This window comes from Coccinella septempunctata, chromosome 4, assembly GCF_907165205.1.
Source record: "Coccinella septempunctata chromosome 4, icCocSept1.1, whole genome shotgun sequence".
Classification (NCBI taxonomy): Eukaryota; Metazoa; Arthropoda; class Insecta; order Coleoptera; family Coccinellidae; genus Coccinella; species Coccinella septempunctata.
The window spans coordinates 33,774,111-33,794,086 of NC_058192.1; the positions used below are offsets into that span (position 1 = coordinate 33,774,111).

General features: G+C 39.0%; 1 protein-coding gene across 1 annotated transcript; it reads right to left on the bottom strand.

Moving 5' to 3' along the window:
- Positions 1-18,195: 18,195 nt before the first annotated feature.
- LOC123311658 lies at positions 18,196-19,293 on the bottom strand. The gene has a single exon (XM_044895727.1). It carries the CDS (start codon positions 19,291-19,293, stop codon positions 18,196-18,198), a length of 1,098 nt encoding a protein of 365 aa, XP_044751662.1.
- Between the last annotated feature and the right edge of the window lie 683 nt (positions 19,294-19,976).

The following is a 19,976-nucleotide window of genomic DNA, read 5'->3' on the forward strand; positions in this document are numbered from 1 at the left end:
CTTGAAAACTGTTGGATCAATTCGAACCAAACCTTGAAACTGCACAAAGTTTTCGAATTGAGATCCACATGTTGAATTTCAGTTCGATAGTGCAGATAGGAATTGAGATTTCAGTGGTCAATTCGGCAAAGTGTGATATCAATTCCTCGAAAACTGTTGGATCAATTCGAACCAAATCTTGAAACTCCACATAGTTTTCGAAATGAGATGCACATGTTGAATTTCAGATCGATAGTTCTAATAGGAATGGAGATTTCAGAAGTCGATTCGACAAAATATCATTTCAATTCCTAAGGAACTATTGGATCAATTCGAACCAAATCTTGAAACTGCACATAGTTTTCGGATTGAGATGCACATTTTGAATTTCAGTTCGATAGTTCAGATAGGAATTGAGATTTCAGTGGTCAATTCGGCAAAGTGTGATATCAATTCCTTGAAAACTGTTGAACCAATTCGACCCAAATCTTGAAACTGCACATAGTTTTCGAATTGAGATGCACATGTTGAATTTCAGATCGATAGTTCTGATAGGAATTGAGATTTCAGTGGTCAATTCGGCAAAGTGTGATATCAATTCCTCTAAACCTGTTGGATCAATTCGAACCAATTCTTGAAACTGCACATAGTTTTCCAATTGAGATGCACATGTTGAATTTCAGTTCGATAGTTCAGATAGGAATTGAGATTTCAGTAGTCGATTCGGCAAAATATCATTTCAATTCCCAAGGAACTATTGGATCGATTCGAACCAAATCTTGAAACTGCACATAGTTTTCGAATTGAGATGCACATGTTGAATTTCAGTTCGATAGTTCAGCTAGGAATTGAGATTTCAGTGGTCAATTCGGCAAAGTGTGATATCAATTCCTCTAAAACTGTTGGATCAATTCGAACCAATTCTTGAAACTGCACATAGTTTTCAAATTGAGATGCACATGTTGAATTTCAGTTCGATAGTTCAGATAGGAATTGAGATTTCAGAAGTCTATTTGACAAAATATTATTTCAATTCCTAAGGAACTATTGGATCAATTCGAACCAAATCTTGAAACTGCACATAGTTTTCGGATTGAGATGCACATGTTGAATTTCAGTTCGATAGTTCAGATAGGAATTGAGATTTCAGTGGTCAATTCGGCAAAGTGTGATATCAATTCCTCGAAAACTGTTGGATCAATTCGAACCAAATCTTGAAACTGCACATAGTTTTCGAATTGAGATGCACATGTTGAATTTCAGTTCGATAGTGCAGATAGGAATTGAGATTTCAGTGGTCAATTCGGCAAAGTGTGATATCAATTCCTCGAAAACTGTTGGATCGATTCGAACCAAATCTTGAAACTGCACATAGTTTTCGAAATGAGATGCACATGTTGAATTTCAGATCGATAGTTCTAATAGGAATGGAGATTTCAGAAGTCGATTCGACAAAATATCATTTCAATTCCTAAGGAAAACTATTGGATCAATTCGAACCAAATCTTGAAACTGCACATAGTTTTCGAATTGAGATGCACATGTTGAATTTCAGTTCGATAGTTCTGATAGGAATTGAGATTTCAGTGGTCGATTCGGCAAAATATCATTTCAATTCCTAAGGAACTATTGGATCGATTCGAAACAAATCTTGAAACTGCACATAGTTTTCGAATTGAGATGCACATGTTGAATTTCAGTTCGATAGTTCAGAAAGGAATTGAGATTTCAGTGGTCAATTCGGCAAAGTGTGATATCAATTCCTCAAAAACTGTTGAACCAATTGGACCCAAATCTTGAAACTGCACATAGATTTCAAATTGAGATGCACATGTTGAATTTCAGATCGATAGTGCAGATAGGAATTGAGATTTCAGTGGTCAATTCGGCAAAGTGTGATATCAATTCCTCAAAAACTGTTGAACCAATTGGACCCAAATCTTGAAACTGCACATAGTTTTCAAATTGAGATGCACATGTTGAATTTCAGATCGATAGTGCAGATAGGAATTGAGATTTCAGTGGTCAATTCGGCAAAGTGTGATATCAATTCCTCGAAAACTGTTGGATCGATTCGAACCAAATCTTGAAAGTGCACATAGTTTTCGAATTGAGATGCACATGTTGAATTTCAGATCGATAGTTCTGATAGGAATGAAGATTTCAGTAGTCGATTCGGCAAAATATCATTTCAATTCCTAAGGAACTATTGGATCGATTCGAACCAAATCTTGAAACTTCACATAGTTTTCGAATTGAGAAAGGAATTGAGATTTCAGTGGTCAATTCGGCAAAGTGTGCTATCAATTCCTCGAAAACTGTTGGATCAATTCGAACCAAATCTTGAAACTGCACATAGTTTTTGAATTGAATTGCACATGTTGAATTTCAGTTTGATAGTTCAGATAGGAATTGAGATTTCAGTGGTCAATTCGGCAAAGTGTGATATCAATTCCTCGAAAACTGTTGGATCAATTCGAACCAAATCTTGAAACTGCACATAGTTTACGAAATGAGATGCACATGTTGAATTTCAGATCGATAGTGCAGATAGGAATTGAGATTTCAGTGGTCAATTCGGCAAAGTGTTATATCAATTCCTCGAAAACTGTTGGATCAATTCGAACCAAATCTTGAAACTGCACATAGTTTTCGAATTGAGATGCACATGTTGAATTTCCGTTCGATAGTGCAGATAGGAATTGAGATTTCAGTGGTCAATTCGGCAAAGTGTGATATCAATTCCTCGAAAACTGTTGGATCAATTCGAACCAAATCTTGAAACTGCACATAGTTTTCGGATTGAGATGCACATGTTGAATTTCAGTTCGATAGTTCAGATAGGAATTGAGATTTCAGTGGTCAATTTGGCAAAGTGTGATATCAATTCCTTGAAAACTGTTGGATCAATTCGAACCAAATCTTGAAACTGCACAAAGTTTTCGAATTGAGATCCACATGTTGAATTTCAGTTCGATAGTGCAGATAGGAATTGAGATTTCAGTGATCAATTCGGCAAAGTGTGATATCAATTCCTCGAAAACTGTTTGATCAATTCGAACCAAATCTTGAAACTGCACATAGTTTTCGAATTGAGATGCACATGTTGAATTTCAGTTCGATAGTGCAGATAGGAATTGAGATTTCAGTGGTCTATTCGGCAAAGTGTGATATCAATTCCTCGAAAACTGTTGGATCAATTCGAACCAAATCTTGAAACTGCACATAGTTTACGAAATGAGATGCACATGTTGAATTTCAGATCGATAGTGCAGATAGGAATTGAGATTTCAGTGGTCAATTCGGCAAAGTGTGATATCAATTCCTCGAAAACTGTTGGATCAATTCGAACCAAATCTTGAAACTGCACATAGTTTTCGAATTGAGATGCACATGTTGCATTTCAGATCGATAGTGCAGATAGGAATTGAGATTTCAGTGGTCAATTCGGCAAAGTGTTATATCAATTCCTCGAAAACTGTTGGATCAATTCGAACCAAATCTTGAAACTGCACATAGTTTTCGAATTGAGATGCACATGTTGAATTTCAGTTCGATAGTGCAGATAGGAATTGAGATTTCAGTGGTCAATTCGGCAAAGTGTGATATCAATTCCTCGAAAACTGTTGGATCAATTCGAACCAAATCTTGAAACTGCACATAGTTTTCGGATTGAGATGCACATGTTGAATTTCAGTTCGATAGTTCAGATAGGAATTGAGATTTCAGTGGTCAATTTGGCAAAGTGTGATATCAATTCCTTGAAAACTGTTGGATCAATTCGAACCAAATCTTGAAACTGCACAAAGTTTTCGAATTGAGATCCACATGTTGAATTTCAGTTCGATAGTGCAGATAGGAATTGAGATTTCAGTGGTCAATTCGGCAAAGTGTGATATCAATTCCTCGAAAACTGTTTGATCAACTCGAACCAAATCTTGAAACTCCACATAGTTTTCGAAATGAGATGCACATGTTGAATTTCAGATCGATAGTTCTGATAGGAATGAAGATTTCAGTAGTCGATTCGGCAAAATATCATTTCAATTCCTAAGGAACTATTCGATCGATTCGAACCAAATCTTGAAACTGCACATAGTTTTCGAATTGAGATGCACATGTTGAATTTCAGTTCGATAGTTCAGATAGGAATTGAGATTTCAGTGGTCAATTCGGCAAAGTGTGATATCAATTCCTCTAAAACTGTTGGATCAATTCGAACCAATTCTTGAAACTGCACATAGTTTTCGAATTGAGATCCACATGTTGAATTTCAGTTCGATAGTTCAGATAGGAATTAAGATTTCAGAAGTCGATTCGACAAAATATCATTTCAATTCCTAAGGAACTATTGGATCAATTCGAACCAAATCTTGAAACTGCACATAGTTTTCGGATTGAGATGCACATGTTGAATTTCAGTTCGATAGTTCAGATAGGAATTGAGATTTCAGTGGTCAATTCGGCAAAGTGTGATATCAATTCCTAAGGAACTATTGGATCAATTTGACCCAAATCCCGAAACTGTACACAGTTTTCTCAATTCGAAAACTATGTGCAGTTTCAAGATTTGGGTCGAAATGGTTCAACAGTTTTCAAGGAATTGATATCACACTTTGCCGAATTGACCACTGAAATCTCAATTCCTATCTGAACTATCGAACTGAAATTCAACATGTGCATCTCAATCCGAAAACTATGTGCAGTTTCAAGATTTGGTTCGAATTGATCCAATAGCTCCTTAGGAATTGAAATGATATTTTGTCGAGTCGACTTCAGAAATCTAAATTCTTATCTGAACTATCGAACTGAAATTCAACATGTGCATCTCAATTCGAAAACTGTGTGAAATTTCAAGATTTGTTTCGAATTGAATCAACAGTTTTCGAGGAATTGATACCACACTTTGCCGATTTGACCACTAAAATCTCAATTCCTATCTGAACTATCGAACTGAAATTCAACATGTGCATCTCAATTCAAAAACTGTGTACAGTTTCGAGATTTGGGTCGAATTGATCCAACAGTTCCTTGGAAATTGAAATGATATTTTGTCGAATCGACCACTGAAATCTCAATTCTTATCTGAACTATCGAACTGAAATTCAACATGTGCATCTCAATTCGAAAATTCGAAAACTGTTGGATCAATTCGAACCAAATCTTGAAACTGCACATAGTTTTCGGATTGAGATGCACATGTTGAATTTCAGTTCGATAGTTCAGATAGGAATTGAGATTTCAGTGGTCTATTCGGCAAAGTGTGATATCAATTCCTCAAAAACTGTTGGATCAATTCGAACCAAATCTTGAAACTGCACATAGTTTTCGGATTGAGATGCACATGTTGAATTGCAGTTCGATAGTTCAGATAGGAATTGAGATTTCAGTGGTCTATTCGGCAAAGTGTGATATCAATTCCTCAAAAACTGTTGGATCAATTCGAACCAAATCTTGAAACTGCACATAGTTTTCGAAATGAGATGCACATGTTGAATTTCAGATCGATAGTTCTAATAGGAATGGAGATTTCAGAAGTCGATTCGACAAAATATCATTTCAATTCCTAAGGAACTATTGGATCAATTCGAACCAAATCTTGAAACTGCACATAGTTTCCGAATTGAGATGCACATGTTGAATTTCAGTTCGATAGTGCAGATAGGAATTGAGATTTCAGTGGTCTATTCGGCAAAGTGTGATATCAATTCCTCGAAAACTGTTGGATCAATTCGAACCAAATCTTGAAACTGCACATAGTTTACGAAATGAGATGCACATGTTGAATTTCAGATCGATAGTGCAGATAGGAATTGAGATTTCAGTGGTCAATTCGGCAAAGTGTGATATCAATTCCTCGAAAACTGTTGGATCAATTCGAACCAAATCTTGAAACTGCACATAGTTTTCGAATTGAGATGCACATGTTGCATTTCAGTTCGATAGTGCAGATAGGAATTGAGATTTCAGTGGTCAATTCGGCAAAGTGTAATATCAATTCCTCGAAAACTGTTGGATCGATTCGAACCAAATCTTGAAACTGCACATAGTTTTCGAAATGAGATGCACATGTTGAATTTCAGATCGATAGTTCTAATAGGAATGGAGATTTCAGAAGTCGATTCGGCAAAATATCATTTCAATTCCTAAGGAACTATTGGATCGATTCGAACCAAATCTTGAAAGTGCACATAGTTTTCGAATTGAGATGCACATGTTGAATTTCAGTTCGATAGTTCTGAAAGGAATTGAGATTTCAGTGGTCAATTCGGCAAAGTGTGATATCAATTCCTCGAAAACTGTTGGATCAATTCGAACCAAATCTTGAAACTGCACATAGTTTTCGAATTGAGATGCACATGTTTAATTTCAGTTCGATAGTGCAGATAGGAATTGAGATTTCATTGGTCTATTCGGCAAAGTGTGATATCAATTCCTCAAAAACTGTTGAACCAATTGGACCCAAATCTTGAAACTGCACATAGTTTTCAAATTGAGATGCACATGTTGAATTTCAGATCGATAGTTCTGATAGGAATGAAGATTTCAGAAGTCGATTCGGCAAAATATCATTTCAATTCCTAAGGAACTATTGGATCGATTCGAACCAAATCTTGAAAGTGCACATAGTTTTCGAATTGAGATGCACATGTTGAATTTCAGATCGATAGTTCTGATAGGAATGAAGATTTCAGTAGTCGATTCGGCAAAATATCATTTCAATTCCTAAGGAACTATTGGATCAATTCGAACCAAATCTTGAAACTGCACATAGTTTTCGAATTGAGATGCACATGTTGAATTTCAGTTCGATAGTTCAGAAAGGAATTGAGATTTCAGTGGTCAATTCGGCAAAGTCTGATATCAATTCCTCGAAAACTGTTGGATCAATTCGAACCAAATCTTGAAACTGCACATAGTTTTTGAATTGAATTGCACATGTTGAATTTCAGTTTGATAGTTCAGATAGGAATTGAGATTTCAGTGGTCAATTCGGCAAAGTGTGATATCAATTCCTCGAAAACTGTTGGATCAATTCGAACCAAATCTTGAAACTGCACATAGTTTTCGAATTGAGATGCACATGTTGAATTTCAGTTCGATAGTGCAGATAGGAATTGAGATTTCAGTGGTCTATTCGGCAAAGTGTGATATCAATTCCTCGAAAACTGTTGGATCAATTCGAACCAAATCTTGAAACTGCACATAGTTTACGAAATGAGATGCACATGTTGAATTTCATATCGTAGTGCAGATAGGAATTGAGATTTCAGTGGTCAATTCGGCAAAGTGTGATATCAATTCCTCGAAAACTGTTGGATCAATTCGAACCAAATCTTGAAACTGCACATAGTTTTCGAATTGAGATGCACATGTTGAATTTCAGTTCGATAGTGCAGATAGGAATTGAGATTTCAGTGGTCAATTCGGCAAAGTGTGATATCAATTCCTCGAAAACTGTTGGATCAATTCGAACCAAATCTTGAAACTGCACATAGTTTTCGGATTGAGATGCACATGTTGAATTTCAGTTCGATAGTTCAGATAGGAATTGAGATTTCAGTGGTCAATTTGGCAAAGTGTGATATCAATTCCTTGAAAACTGTTGGATCAATTCGAACCAAATCTTGAAACTGCACAAAGTTTTCGAATTGAGATCCACATGTTGAATTTCAGTTCGATAGTGCAACTATTCTCCTCGGTTAGATAAAAAAAAAAGAAGTTATTCCAAAACTGAACCCGGTTTTAAGAGTCCCTGCTCGGGCGCCAATTTTGTTACGGGTTTGGTTCGGAAAAAGGGTTTAATCTCGAGCGCCAGCTATTCTTTCAATAGGGAGAAAAAGCAAACCCACCCAGGTACCTACTAGTCGGAGACAGAGTTCGGGTTCATCTAAGGTGGTAGCGATAACAAGTACTTTAAAACCGAATTTATTACAACAATCTAACTTACTGTGAACCGTACAGTTATTTCCAAGTCAAGAAATATATACAGCTGATGACCAAGTTCAAAAATAAGGAAAACAGAAATGCAATAACTTGTCACGGTAATCAGAAAGTGAAATCAATGAATCAAAGAATATTCAAATCAATTATATTCAGTCAAACTATCAGGTATTAAAGAAAGCAAACAATTAATAGCAGTTACTTTGATTCCTTCTGAGACAATAACGGATATACGGGGTTTATATAAAATTTACAGCAACCGGGTGTCTCAGAAAGATCCAAGTCTCTGTAATAGGTTAACTTAGCAATGGGTTTGATCCCGAGCACTTCCAGTGATTTTCAGTGTACAGGCCAATCAGAATTTAAACTATTCAATAAACGGGACGGGGTTGATGCAGATGAAACACAATGCAACAGTTTACAGGATAACGAGGTAGTTTATCGTGGTCTCTCCGTGGCAACCTTGGGTGTACACGCCAAGCATTACCAGCAGAAAAACTTCGAGACGTCTGCCGATTAGTTTCTGTCACCAGATAGCCAGGCGAGAGAAGTCTGCGGTAAACGGGAAATCTACACGGAACACAACAGGGGTAGTACGGTATAAGTTACTGTGGTCTTTCTGTGGCAACCTTGGGTGTCACACGCCAAGCATTACCAGTAGAAAAACTTCGAGACCTCTGCCGATTGGTTTCCGTCACCAGATAGCCAGGCGACAGAAGTCTGCGTTTAACGGGAAGTCTAAACGGAACACAAATGGGGTAGGACGGGATAGGCTACTGTGGTCTTTCTGTGGCAACCTTGGGTGTCACACGCCAAGCATTACCAGTAGAAAAACTTCGAGATTTCCGTCGACTGGTCTTGGTTCACCAGAGAACCAAGCGACAGAAGTCTGCGTTAAACAGCAAGGATTAACACAATTCAACAAATAAAAGAATGCAACTTTGAATCACGAAGTATGCGGTATCAAGAAAAGACTTACAGTTTGTTCCGGTACGGTCACACCACCACTTAAGCAAAAAAAATGAAGAAAAGCAAAAGAAAACTCTAATAGGAAGAAAGACTTAAAAAGCGGAAATGAATTAATTACTGAATCGAGAAAAGAATCAATTACAGAATCACTACCGGATCAGGACTGAAAAATGAATCTAGAATACAGAATCGCAGATTGACTACCGAATGAATAATAATGAATTATCTTCGTCTGGTGGTGTGGCCCTATTTATTAACTCTCCAACATGTGGACGGTCACGTGATCAAAATTGCACTCAAAATTCGGAATTCTCGAATATTCTCCCCAGAAGAAATATTCTCGGTGGCGGTTATCTCTTTAGCGGTAAAAGATACTGTCGTTATCTGCAATCCACGATGTTTTATACTGAATTCGGCGTGTTTTTGTGGACGGAAAAACAACGCCGAATGCAGAAAGACACTTTTTCTTTATTTTGAATTCTTGCGGCGGATTAATGATGGAAATTTCAATTGTACGGAATTTGAATTTATTCATCAGGATTCTGAAAAATATTTCCAAAATGAAACGGAATAACTATATTGAAACTGAAATCTCCATCAGACGGTGTTGCATTATTTCAACTGGAAAATTCAGGGAAACGGATATTTAAAACGAGGCTTGATTTTTACCAAAAAAACAATCAAGTATCGTTACAGGCCCCTTGGTTTTCGAGATATTGGAGATTTTCGAAAATTAAAGAAAATCACACCCTTCGCCACTCGTTGTGCAGGCAAGATTCCAAATAGAGGAATTTTTTCAAACTATTTTTTGTTTAGTATACCTGTATAGATGCGGTATCGACTGTAAATCATTATTTTTGAGGCGCATGAATACTTTTCCATAAAAAAAAAGATCTAACTCAACTTTTCCGTTTTGCTTATTTCTATTCCTATTCCTAAGTTCAACCCAGCGTGGTGTAAAAAATAATATGGTTACCTGAGTGCCAAAGCAAGAGGAAGCATGCCTGTTTCACTGAGATTTTGAAAATAGTCTACACTTTCTAATGAATCATAGTTTATTGCAAATCAACAATTTTAAAAATAAGTATCGTTTCATTGAATTGAATTTCACAAAAGATGCTCTAAGAGGCCGCCATGAGCTTCAGTACATGCTCTATACCTTCTTATAGATGGTTGTCTCAGTCTGCTTGCATTTCTCATTTTAGCTGCTAAAAATTTTAGAAACAGTGTGTTCATTAAACTAGGCCTCAACTGATTGCAATAGGAATTTATTTTGTATTAAATGCTGAATATACAGAGAGTTATACCATTTTGGAATCTTAATGAAACGGGCATGTTTTATCTTGCATTGGCCCTCAGGTAACAATTTTATTTTTCACACCACGCTAGGTTGAACTCATGAAAAAAAAAATTTGTAAAACAGAAGAGTTGAGTTAGATCTTATTTCATGAAGAACTATTCATGCGCTTCAAAAATCATGAATTATATTCGAAAGATCATCTATTCAGGAATACTTTCCAAAAAACAGTTTGAAACAATCCTTCATTTGAAGTCTTGCCTGCAAAACGAGTGGCGAAGGGTGTAATTCTCTTGAATTTTCGAAAATCTCCAATATCTCGAAAACCAAGGCACTTTTACTGAACATAAAATATATTTTTCTGAACCGCCATAGAATCCTCTACCCGCAGGCTCCATATTATCCATTCATTACGCCACACCCTGTATAATACAAGCAAAAAAACCCGCATAAGAATGACAGTCCCAGAAATTTAGTGGTATGCTCCGAGGCGATTGAACTATCCTCTATATTTATTGATTTTATTTTTTATAGATAATATTATATCTATCTGTTGTGAATAGAATACTTGTTGTTTTATCCACATTCAAAATCAATTTGTTCATAGCTAGCCAGTGTTTAATTCCTTCATAAACAATAGCAGCGATATTTGACTTGTTCTTCCTCCAATGATTATATTAGTGTCATCCACGAATCCTGTGACTGATGTTAGGTCCAATCCAAAACTATCGTACAAATCATTAATGAACAAAACAAACAGTATGGGTCCCAGAACACTACCCTGAGGTACCCCACACTCACAACCAATTAATGTGGATTTGGCTTTGGTGCCTGATTTCTTTATGACAGTTCTTTGTTTTCTGTTGTTCAGATATGATTCAAAGCAGGTGTATGCCCTACCTCTGATTCCCATTCTTTTAAGTTTACACACTATGAGAGGTGTGGATAAACAATCATATGCTTTAGTCAAGTCTATGAAGAGAGCTAATGCCAAGTTATCCTGTTCTATAAGATTTATTATTGTCTTTGTTAATTCAAAACTGGCAGTTTGTGTTGATCTATTTCGTAGGTAACCATGTTGATAAGCAGAAAAGAGGCTACACCCTTCAATGAAATCTATCAATCTTCTGCACATTGCATGCTCAAATATCTTAGAAAAGCTTGGCAATACACTAATAGGGCGATAACTCTCGAATAAATTTTTATCACCTTTCTTATATACAAGGTGAATCAGTCCTATTTTCAATTGATCTGGAAAAATGCCATATATAAAGGAGTTATTTATTATTATTTAGCTCTCGATCAGGCCATACATTGATATCATATACACGAAATCCGTAGTTATATATTTTTTTCCAATAGTTTGTCATGACTCACTGTGTCGAATGCTTTCGCAAGATCTACAAATACACCGAGAGTTGGTTTACTGGTATCTATATTTTCATAAAGCTTTGTTGATAAGTCTCTTATTGCATTTTCCATTGAGAGTCCCTGTCAAGAACCATATTTTTATTTTTTATTTATTTCTTTCCAAAAACTCATCATTCGCACCTTGATTAATTTCTCAAGAATCCTCCCCACATTTGAAATCAGAGTTATTGGCCTATGCTTCATCATTTGCGACCTATCCCCACTTTTATGTATGGATCTAACCACTACTAACTTCAAAATGTCTGGAAAACAACCCCTTTGAAAACAGATGATCACCACATAAGTCAACGGTTCGGCAATTTCCTCCTTTATTTCTTTTAGAGTTTCGGCTCTTATTCTATCGACGCCGGTTGACTTTTTAGTTTTCAATTCCGATATAACCTGGATGATTTCTGGCGGTTCCACCGGAGCTAGATAAAACGAGCCATCAACTTTAAGAATATTCTCAATGAAATCTTCCGAAATTTACTAGCATATTCTTCACCTAATTTGCTATAGTATTCATTGAAAGATTGTGCGATCTCGTAATCCGCATAAATTTTTCCTTCCTCTGATATATGTATTTTTTTTCTGGTTTATGCTCATTGCAGATGTTTTTCACGTAGTCTCATAACGTCTTCGATCCTGAAGTCTTTCGAATGCAGTCTTGAAAGTAGTTATACTAAGCTTTTTTTATTTTTTCTGGACATCATTTTTGCATCTTGAATATTCATTTTTAAATTTTGATTATATCGTTCTTTTTTTAGCCTACGACATAATTCATTTTTATAGTTGATCTATTTCAAAATTGGTGATGGGCTTTTTCCCTCACCCTGGACGCTCCTCATCTTTGCTCGGGTGCCAGTGGGGCAATCAGTGGAACCCCACGTCTCTCACAGAATCTCCAAAGAATTAGAGAGCCCGGGTGAACTTAAATGTGGAGAAGGGTAACAATGAAAACTAGGGTGGTAGCATCTTCTTGGTCCCTGCCTTCTGACGATTTTTAATCGTTCAAAAAGAGAACCTACCTCTTCTGACAAAAATCTAGCTGTAACTGATTTAGGAAACAAACTCACACTGGCAAAAATAACTGGCAACAAAATAAACGTTCAGTTCTTCATTCCTACATGATTAAATTATATACAGAAATGTACAAGTAGTAACAAATGTTGATGTCAACCGGCGGCCTGGTCGGTGTGGGGCCGGCTGATGAAATACGGTCTCTCCAGGAAAATACGGTTGAAATAGATAGTTTATACAGTTAAATTTTGTACGGTCACTCCAGAGGAGTACGGTGGAAATAGCCGGTAAATACGGTTAAATTTTGTACGGTCCCTCCACAGGAGTACGGTGGAAATAGACGGTAAATACGGTTAATTTTTGAAATCCTGGCGAGTCACTCCCTCTGTCGGCGGAAATCGGTACGGTGGCTGGTCCCAGTCCAATTGAAGTGCACCCTGTCTCTTTCTCTCTCTCTCTCTTTCTCTCTGCGACCCTCAAAATAGCTGCCAGTCAGACAGAAGGTCGAAAGAAGCTGTCAATCTGTATCTTGATGGGTTGGAAGTCCGCTTATGCGGTGCTTATTAACAAAATAAGCACCAAGAATACGGTAGGAACCCCAAGTCCTCCTGGGACCTAACATCGGCCGAACGGTCGCGGAAGCCGGCACTCTACACAGCCTACAGTAACTAGATCAAGTTTAAATGGTGGTAGGTATTTTCAGCCAGTCCAACGGACTAACGAACGTGGAAAATAGTGAAGATATCCCCTCAGGTATGCATTACGTAAGGAATAATAATGCCACAAGTGACTTGCCTTAAACTTTCAAACTTGTCGTAATTTTAACTGTACTGCACGGTAAAACACCTCACACAATTACCTTGGTACTTAGATCTCAACTTAATCGCTCTTGACCTTCAGCGCCGGGCGTCGAAGAAGTACCCCTCCCCTCGGGAAAATTAGCCTCGCTATGGGTAACTGATTTCCCCATTGGATATACTCAAATTGTTCGGTCAATCAACCGGCTCGGAAAGAGACATAAACAATTGAAGTGAACAAGTCGAAAGACATTTCTCGAGTCAGAAAAACTACGGTTGAACTGAAAGAATTATAAAATACATGAATTCTGAAAACAAAAGACATATACGGTTTCCGCTACAAATATGGGACTATTCGGTGGAAAACAATGACATAATATCAATCGGTTAAGCCCCCTCTATGATTATATAACGGTTTTCTTCCAAAATATTTCAGTTGTCAGGTCCTATTATGAAAGTATCGCTGAAAATATTTCCATTCGTGGTAAAGCAAAAATCTGCCTCGTCACATCCCCCTCCTTCGTCGGCAAAAAATAAAACGAAATTTTATTTTTCTTTCAACCCCCCTTTTTATCGTTGCGGTATTTCTAAATGTCGGTTTCAGCCTGTGAACAAAGAAAAGCTGCGGGGTTATTGACCTCGGAGTTATTTCATGACCTGATCAACTCGAACGGTAAGTTAAAATAGTCGGTTGGCGCATCCACCATTTCGGTAAGAAGACTTTTAACCTTCTCGGATTTTCAAATTGGAAATTATTCGGTCAGGCTCTTAACGGTATATACCTTTCAATTCCAGGGGACTTCAGGTCCTTCATGTAGATGTGTCTGACAACCTTACCACTGCCATTCTTACGTTTATAACGGTATACGGTTTGGAGTATTTCGGAGCCAAATTGGCGGCAACTCCCTCCACTGCAGAAGACAAGGAATGCTCACTTCGGTACACTTGGTCTCCAATCCTATGACGCCAGTCCCTATGACGTAGGTTATAGTGACTTTTCTGGGCGAAGGGTCGTGTTAATCTAGTTCGGACAAATTTAAAAGTTTCGGTAAATCGGTTACGGTTATTTACATGGTAAGCAACTTGCGGTTCGGTATCCGGTTTGGTGTGATCCTTCCCATCCTTGTTAGACATCTTGGTAGAAAACTTGGCGTTCATTGAACGCATTTCCCTATTAAAATTCAAGAATGCTGGGCGCTCTCCGGTCGACTCCTGCTTTGCGGAATTAACTCTCTCATCTTACTTGGAAGCCTGGTACTCACATCTTTAGACAGCTGTTCTCATGGATCTAAATTACATTCATTTGGAGAATCTGTCATTTTTACAAGGTTCTTCCACCAAATAGGAATGATTCCTTGCCAGTTTCTGCTGTGGAACCTTGTATCGGTGACGGCTACATTTTCGGACATATTGGGCAATTTATCGGAACATTCCTGACCAATAGTAGCTGCGGGCTATGCGAAATTTCGTTTCTGTTATTCCCAAGTGTCCAGCGGTCAGTCGGTCGTGGTTTTCGAGAAGGACTTCTCTTCGGTCATCTTTCGGAAAACTTTCAGGGATTTCCCAATTCAGGCTCTGTAAAATCATCGGTTTCGCAGAATTGGCGGTATAATTTTCCTGACACAATCCTGTAGTCGGAAAACGCTGTTGGATTTAATTTCACCTCTGTCAATTTCCTCCTGTATCATGAGCAACTTCCATTGTCCTCGGTCAGGCATATAGTTCCTTCGGTCGGTAATAGTAACGGTAACGGATTCTGCTTTTCCTGCCATTCAGAAAGCATTCGGCGGTTTGGAGATTGATGGGGATGTCGTGTGATCTCAGTACATCCATTCCCAGTACTACTCTGATCGGTAAATCTGAAACTAACAACCAAATAGCCTGTATATTTTCGGATCCAACCTGAACCTGTGTTGTGTACATTTCCGTAATCGGGATAGAACTTCCGTTAGCGACGGTTTTGGAAACGTTCCTAACATAATTCGATTTTATTCCAGCGGCCTTGCAGTGGGCAGCTACTTCACTGCTGATGAAGGACCTGGTTTATCCGGTGTCCAAGAGTGTCTGGAACTCCTTGTCTCCTATAAGAACAGTAATTATAGGACGGTTATCAGAAAGGGTTTTCTTCGGAATAACCAGGGATGGGGTTGGTTGGGACTGACGGATCTCCGGTTTCGGGGAGTTCCTCGGTAACGGACACTGACAATTTCTGGACATTACACCCTTCTTACGACATCAAAAGCAGAAAAGTATCGGTTTCGATGTACACTGTGTTTGTAGATGGCCCTTACCACTACATATCCAGCACTGGGGTTCGGTTGGTGGTCGGACGGTTTTCTTCGGTTCTTTTTTTTTGACGTGCTGTAGAGTTTTGGACAAGTTTCAGTTTCTCGGAAGGTTCGGACAGTGTGCTGAGGTGCATTCCGATCGGTTGGATGTTCGCTGAGGGATTTCGGAAGGTAAGATGCGGTTCGTTGATGAGACCTTTTTATATCGGTGGCGAAGTATAGTTAGCAGTTTGCCATTTATTTTTTTTTTTTTTATTTTTTTTTTTAATAATCACCATTCTGGGTAGGCACATGATTATGCCGGATCACGAGGATCAAAGCATTTCTCAGCTGCTGGTGAGGAATCTTCTGACTATCCTTGTAGTCCAGAGAATGACTTCCCTCTGTGCCACATCGATTAGGCTCTCATCAAGTCCGAGCTGCGTAGTGTGCTGGGTCAGGTGCATTTCAACAAGTCCATTGGTTGTGATGACGAGCGGAAGGATCGAAATACAGGTAAGTTGGTGAATCTCTTTTAGTTCAAAAGCCAGGTCATGATATTTGTCTATTTTCTCAGTGTAAGCTTTCTCAGCGTTGTCATCCGCTTGAACCGTGATGTCAATGATTGTTGCCGTCTTTTCTTTTTTGTCAAAGATGACAATGTCTGGGCGGTTGTGTAAGACTGATCGATCAGTAGTTAGTGGATGATCCCAGTAAAGCTTCAGGCTTTCATTCTCTAGCAGAGTTTGTGGTGAGTATTCATGAATTTTTTATGATATTTTAATAATCCATGTTTTATGGCAATTGCCTGGTGGTAAACTTTTGCCATGGCATTGTGACGATCCGTGTATTCTCTGGGAGCGAGAGTTGCACAGGAGGAAGCGACATGCTGGATCGTTTCTACGGATTGTGAGCATTTGCGACATCTATCTGTTGGCAAGTTCTTTTTCACTATATTTTTCAGGTAGGCTCTCGTAGGTATTACCTGGTATTGGATGGCTGCAAGTCTGCCTTCCGTCTCTGGAAAAAGATAACCGGCTTTCAGGTAAGAAATAGACTTTTCTTTGTTGATCTTATTCCATTTCAGGGCAGTGGGATATCTTCCATGAAGGGCTTTACCGTGCCATTCCCGAGTGATTTCCTCGATGTTTGAGGTTTCTACTGGGTCTATTCTCGATGCCAGGTTCGGGGCTGTGATGTTGTGGTCTTCTTCGGCTATAGCTTGATAGAAAGGTGAGTTTTTTGATTGAAAATACTCTCTCATCTGTTTGACTACAGTGCGATGCGTGTGCTCAATTTTCTGTAGGCCACTTCCTCCTTCATTTCTTCTTCTTCTTCTTCTTCTTCCACGCAATTTAGGCCTTAGGCCTGTAAGTCCCATTTCAACTCTCCTGTGAGATTGACGTCCAAGAATCTTTCCACCTTTTTGGTGGCCTGCCCGGAGGATGTCGTGCCATCCCTTGCAATCCTCGCTATTCTATTAACATCCATTCGGCTCACATGCTCATTCCATTCTCGTCGTCGTCTGCGGCCCCATCTGACCACGTCTTCGATCTCGCATTCGTTCCGTATGTCGCTGCTTCTTTTCATGTCTCTCAGAGAGTAGCCTGCAATACTTCTGAGTGCTTTCATTTTAGTTGTTCTCAAGATGTTCTTGGTTCTTTGGTTTTCTGCCCGGGTTTCTATAGCATATGTAAGTACACTTCATTTCTTGGCATGTATAATCTTGTGACTGATGCATGAGGGTGGTGCATTCCATACCTGGTGAGGAGTACCCTAATTTGTGTGTCTAGAGCTCTTAGTTCCGTAGTTGACCATTTGATGACGCCGAAGGAATAAGCAAGACAGGACATCGCCCAAGCCTTAATTGCTGTGAACGTTGATTTTGCATTATGTTCGCTTTGCAATACTTTTTTTACCCTTTCAATGACCCTGGTTTTAAAGGCATCTCTTGCTTCAGCTGTTTTAATTTCAAGCCCTTGTTGGATTCCCAGGTATTTGTAAGTTTCCTCTGGTCCCATCCTCTGTATTTGTAAGCCCTGCTGTATAAGCATGGCTTCTCCCTCCACTAGTTTTCCTCTCTTTACATGCAGCACCGCACACTTATCCAAGCCCATCTCCATCTTCACAGTTTCTGTGAAGATGGTGTCTTCGAAGTTGATCTTCATTTGCTGCCTACAATTTGAGGTCATCGATGTAGAGCTGATGATTGATTTTTGTGTTGTTTGTTTTTTTGAGGATGTAGCCGTACTTGGTGTTATTAAGTAATTTGCTCAAGAAGTTTATTGCGAGGCAGAACCAGAGTGTGCTTAATTTGTCTTCTTGGAAAAGCCCTCTTCTGATGTTGATTTCAGCCGTTGTATATTCACCTGTATTCGTATTCAGGTGTAGTCTTGTTCTCCATGTCAGCATAAGATATTTGAGGAAATTGATTATCGCCTCCGATACTCCATATAATCTTAAAGTTTTTAGCAGCCATGAATGTGGTATAGAATCGAAGGCTTTTCTATAATCAATCCATGCCATCGATAGGTAGCAACTCCTTGCTACCCTTTGCATCTTTTAGGCATCCATTCTGTTCACGTGCTAGAATTTTGTTTTTTCCAACATGTTTCCAGATTTTTTGGGTTATCACTCCTGTCAGGATTTTATATACGACAGGTAAGCAGGTAATTGGCCTATAATCTTTGGGATTATTGTTTTTCGGCCCCTTCGGAATCATGTGAGTTATGCCAAGTGTTAGGGTGTTCGGTAATTGAGATGGATTCACCAAGGCCTGCTGAAATAACTTTGCTATTTTTTTATGTGTGGAGCTGAAGTGCTTCCACCAGTAATTATGGAGCCCATCGGGTCCCGGCGCAGACCAGTTGCATGTTTTTTTTAATGTTGCTCTAACATCATCCTCAGTGATGGTAACCTGATCCATGACATAATTTTTTGATTCCTCCTCTGCTTCCCGTATCCAAGACGCCCCATCATCATGCTCTCCCTTGTCGCTCCAGATTTCTTCCCATGTTGTGCGCATTTCATCGGGTTTTGGGAAATCCTCTTCAGCTGTAGTTGTTTCCTCTAGTTGTCGGTAGAACTGTTTTTGGTTTTTATAGTACAACTGGTTATTCTTGTACCTTTTTACCCTTTCATTATATCGTTTCACCCTATTCCCTAATGCTTGTGCTTTCTGTTTCAGGGTGTCATATATTACCACAAGTTTTTGCTTGAAGGGTCCATCTCTACCTCTTACATTGTGTTCTGATGCTATGCATGAGATCTTTTTAGTTGTTTTTCTGGATGGCGAGTTGGAGTTCAGGTAAGTATGTAGTACTCCTATTTTTGATCGTATACTCTCTATTTTTTTTTCCAGGCGGATCTTCCATGGTGGTGCTCTGTTCTCTCGTATTCGGCTTTTGGTAACAATTAGCCTCACGTTATTTTCTTCGCACACAGTTGCAGCCCCGGCATAAACATAGTCAGTGACTTGTTTGATGTTGAGATTGTCTGGCATGATTTTTTCCATTATTTCATTTGTCCTTCTAACACTTTCCAATATCTTCAGTGATCCTTTGAGTCTTGGTATTCTTGGCCTCTCGTGAGGATTGATCTTGGCATACATCTGTATGAACCTTCTGAGAACTTTCTCTGTTTTCCTGTACTCAAGCGTCGCTTGAACTCTGCCTCCTCAGTGATGGTAGCGCCATGAGTTGGGACTGGGGCGTATGGTCTCACGCTTTTTCTGATGTATTCGAGTTAGACGCTTGAAAATTTTTCATTTTCCAATATCCATCTAACCCTATTTGCCAGCAGATTCGGATATGAGAGCCTACTCGGATTGATCTCATTCCAAGTGGTGGTCAGGATTTGTCGATACGTTCTTTGTTCCGTATTTTGTTGGCGTAGTTCCTCAGCAATAAAATGAACTCGTATAATGAGGATATTCTCTTCCTCCGTCCAACGTGTTCTTCCATGTGTTGTCTGAGGTTCAGCGGGACGGTTCCTGATTCCGTCCAAACTGATACTTCTTCTGACTCTTCTGATGTTCCTGATGCTATGGCTTACGGTGCCATCTCGGGGGGCTGCACCGCTTGCCCCACAGCTGACCCCAACAGGCTCTACCTCCAGACGGCTCCGAAGAGGGCCAGCCCGCTGCCCTCTACCGCCCTGCATCATGCTTCTAGTGACAGGAGCTTCTAATCTACAGCTTCCCAGGCTGCTAACCTGGGGGCTGGGTGACTCGGGTAGGCGGGGACGTCACTCCCCGAGTGCATTATCCCCCCTGTATATATATATATATATATA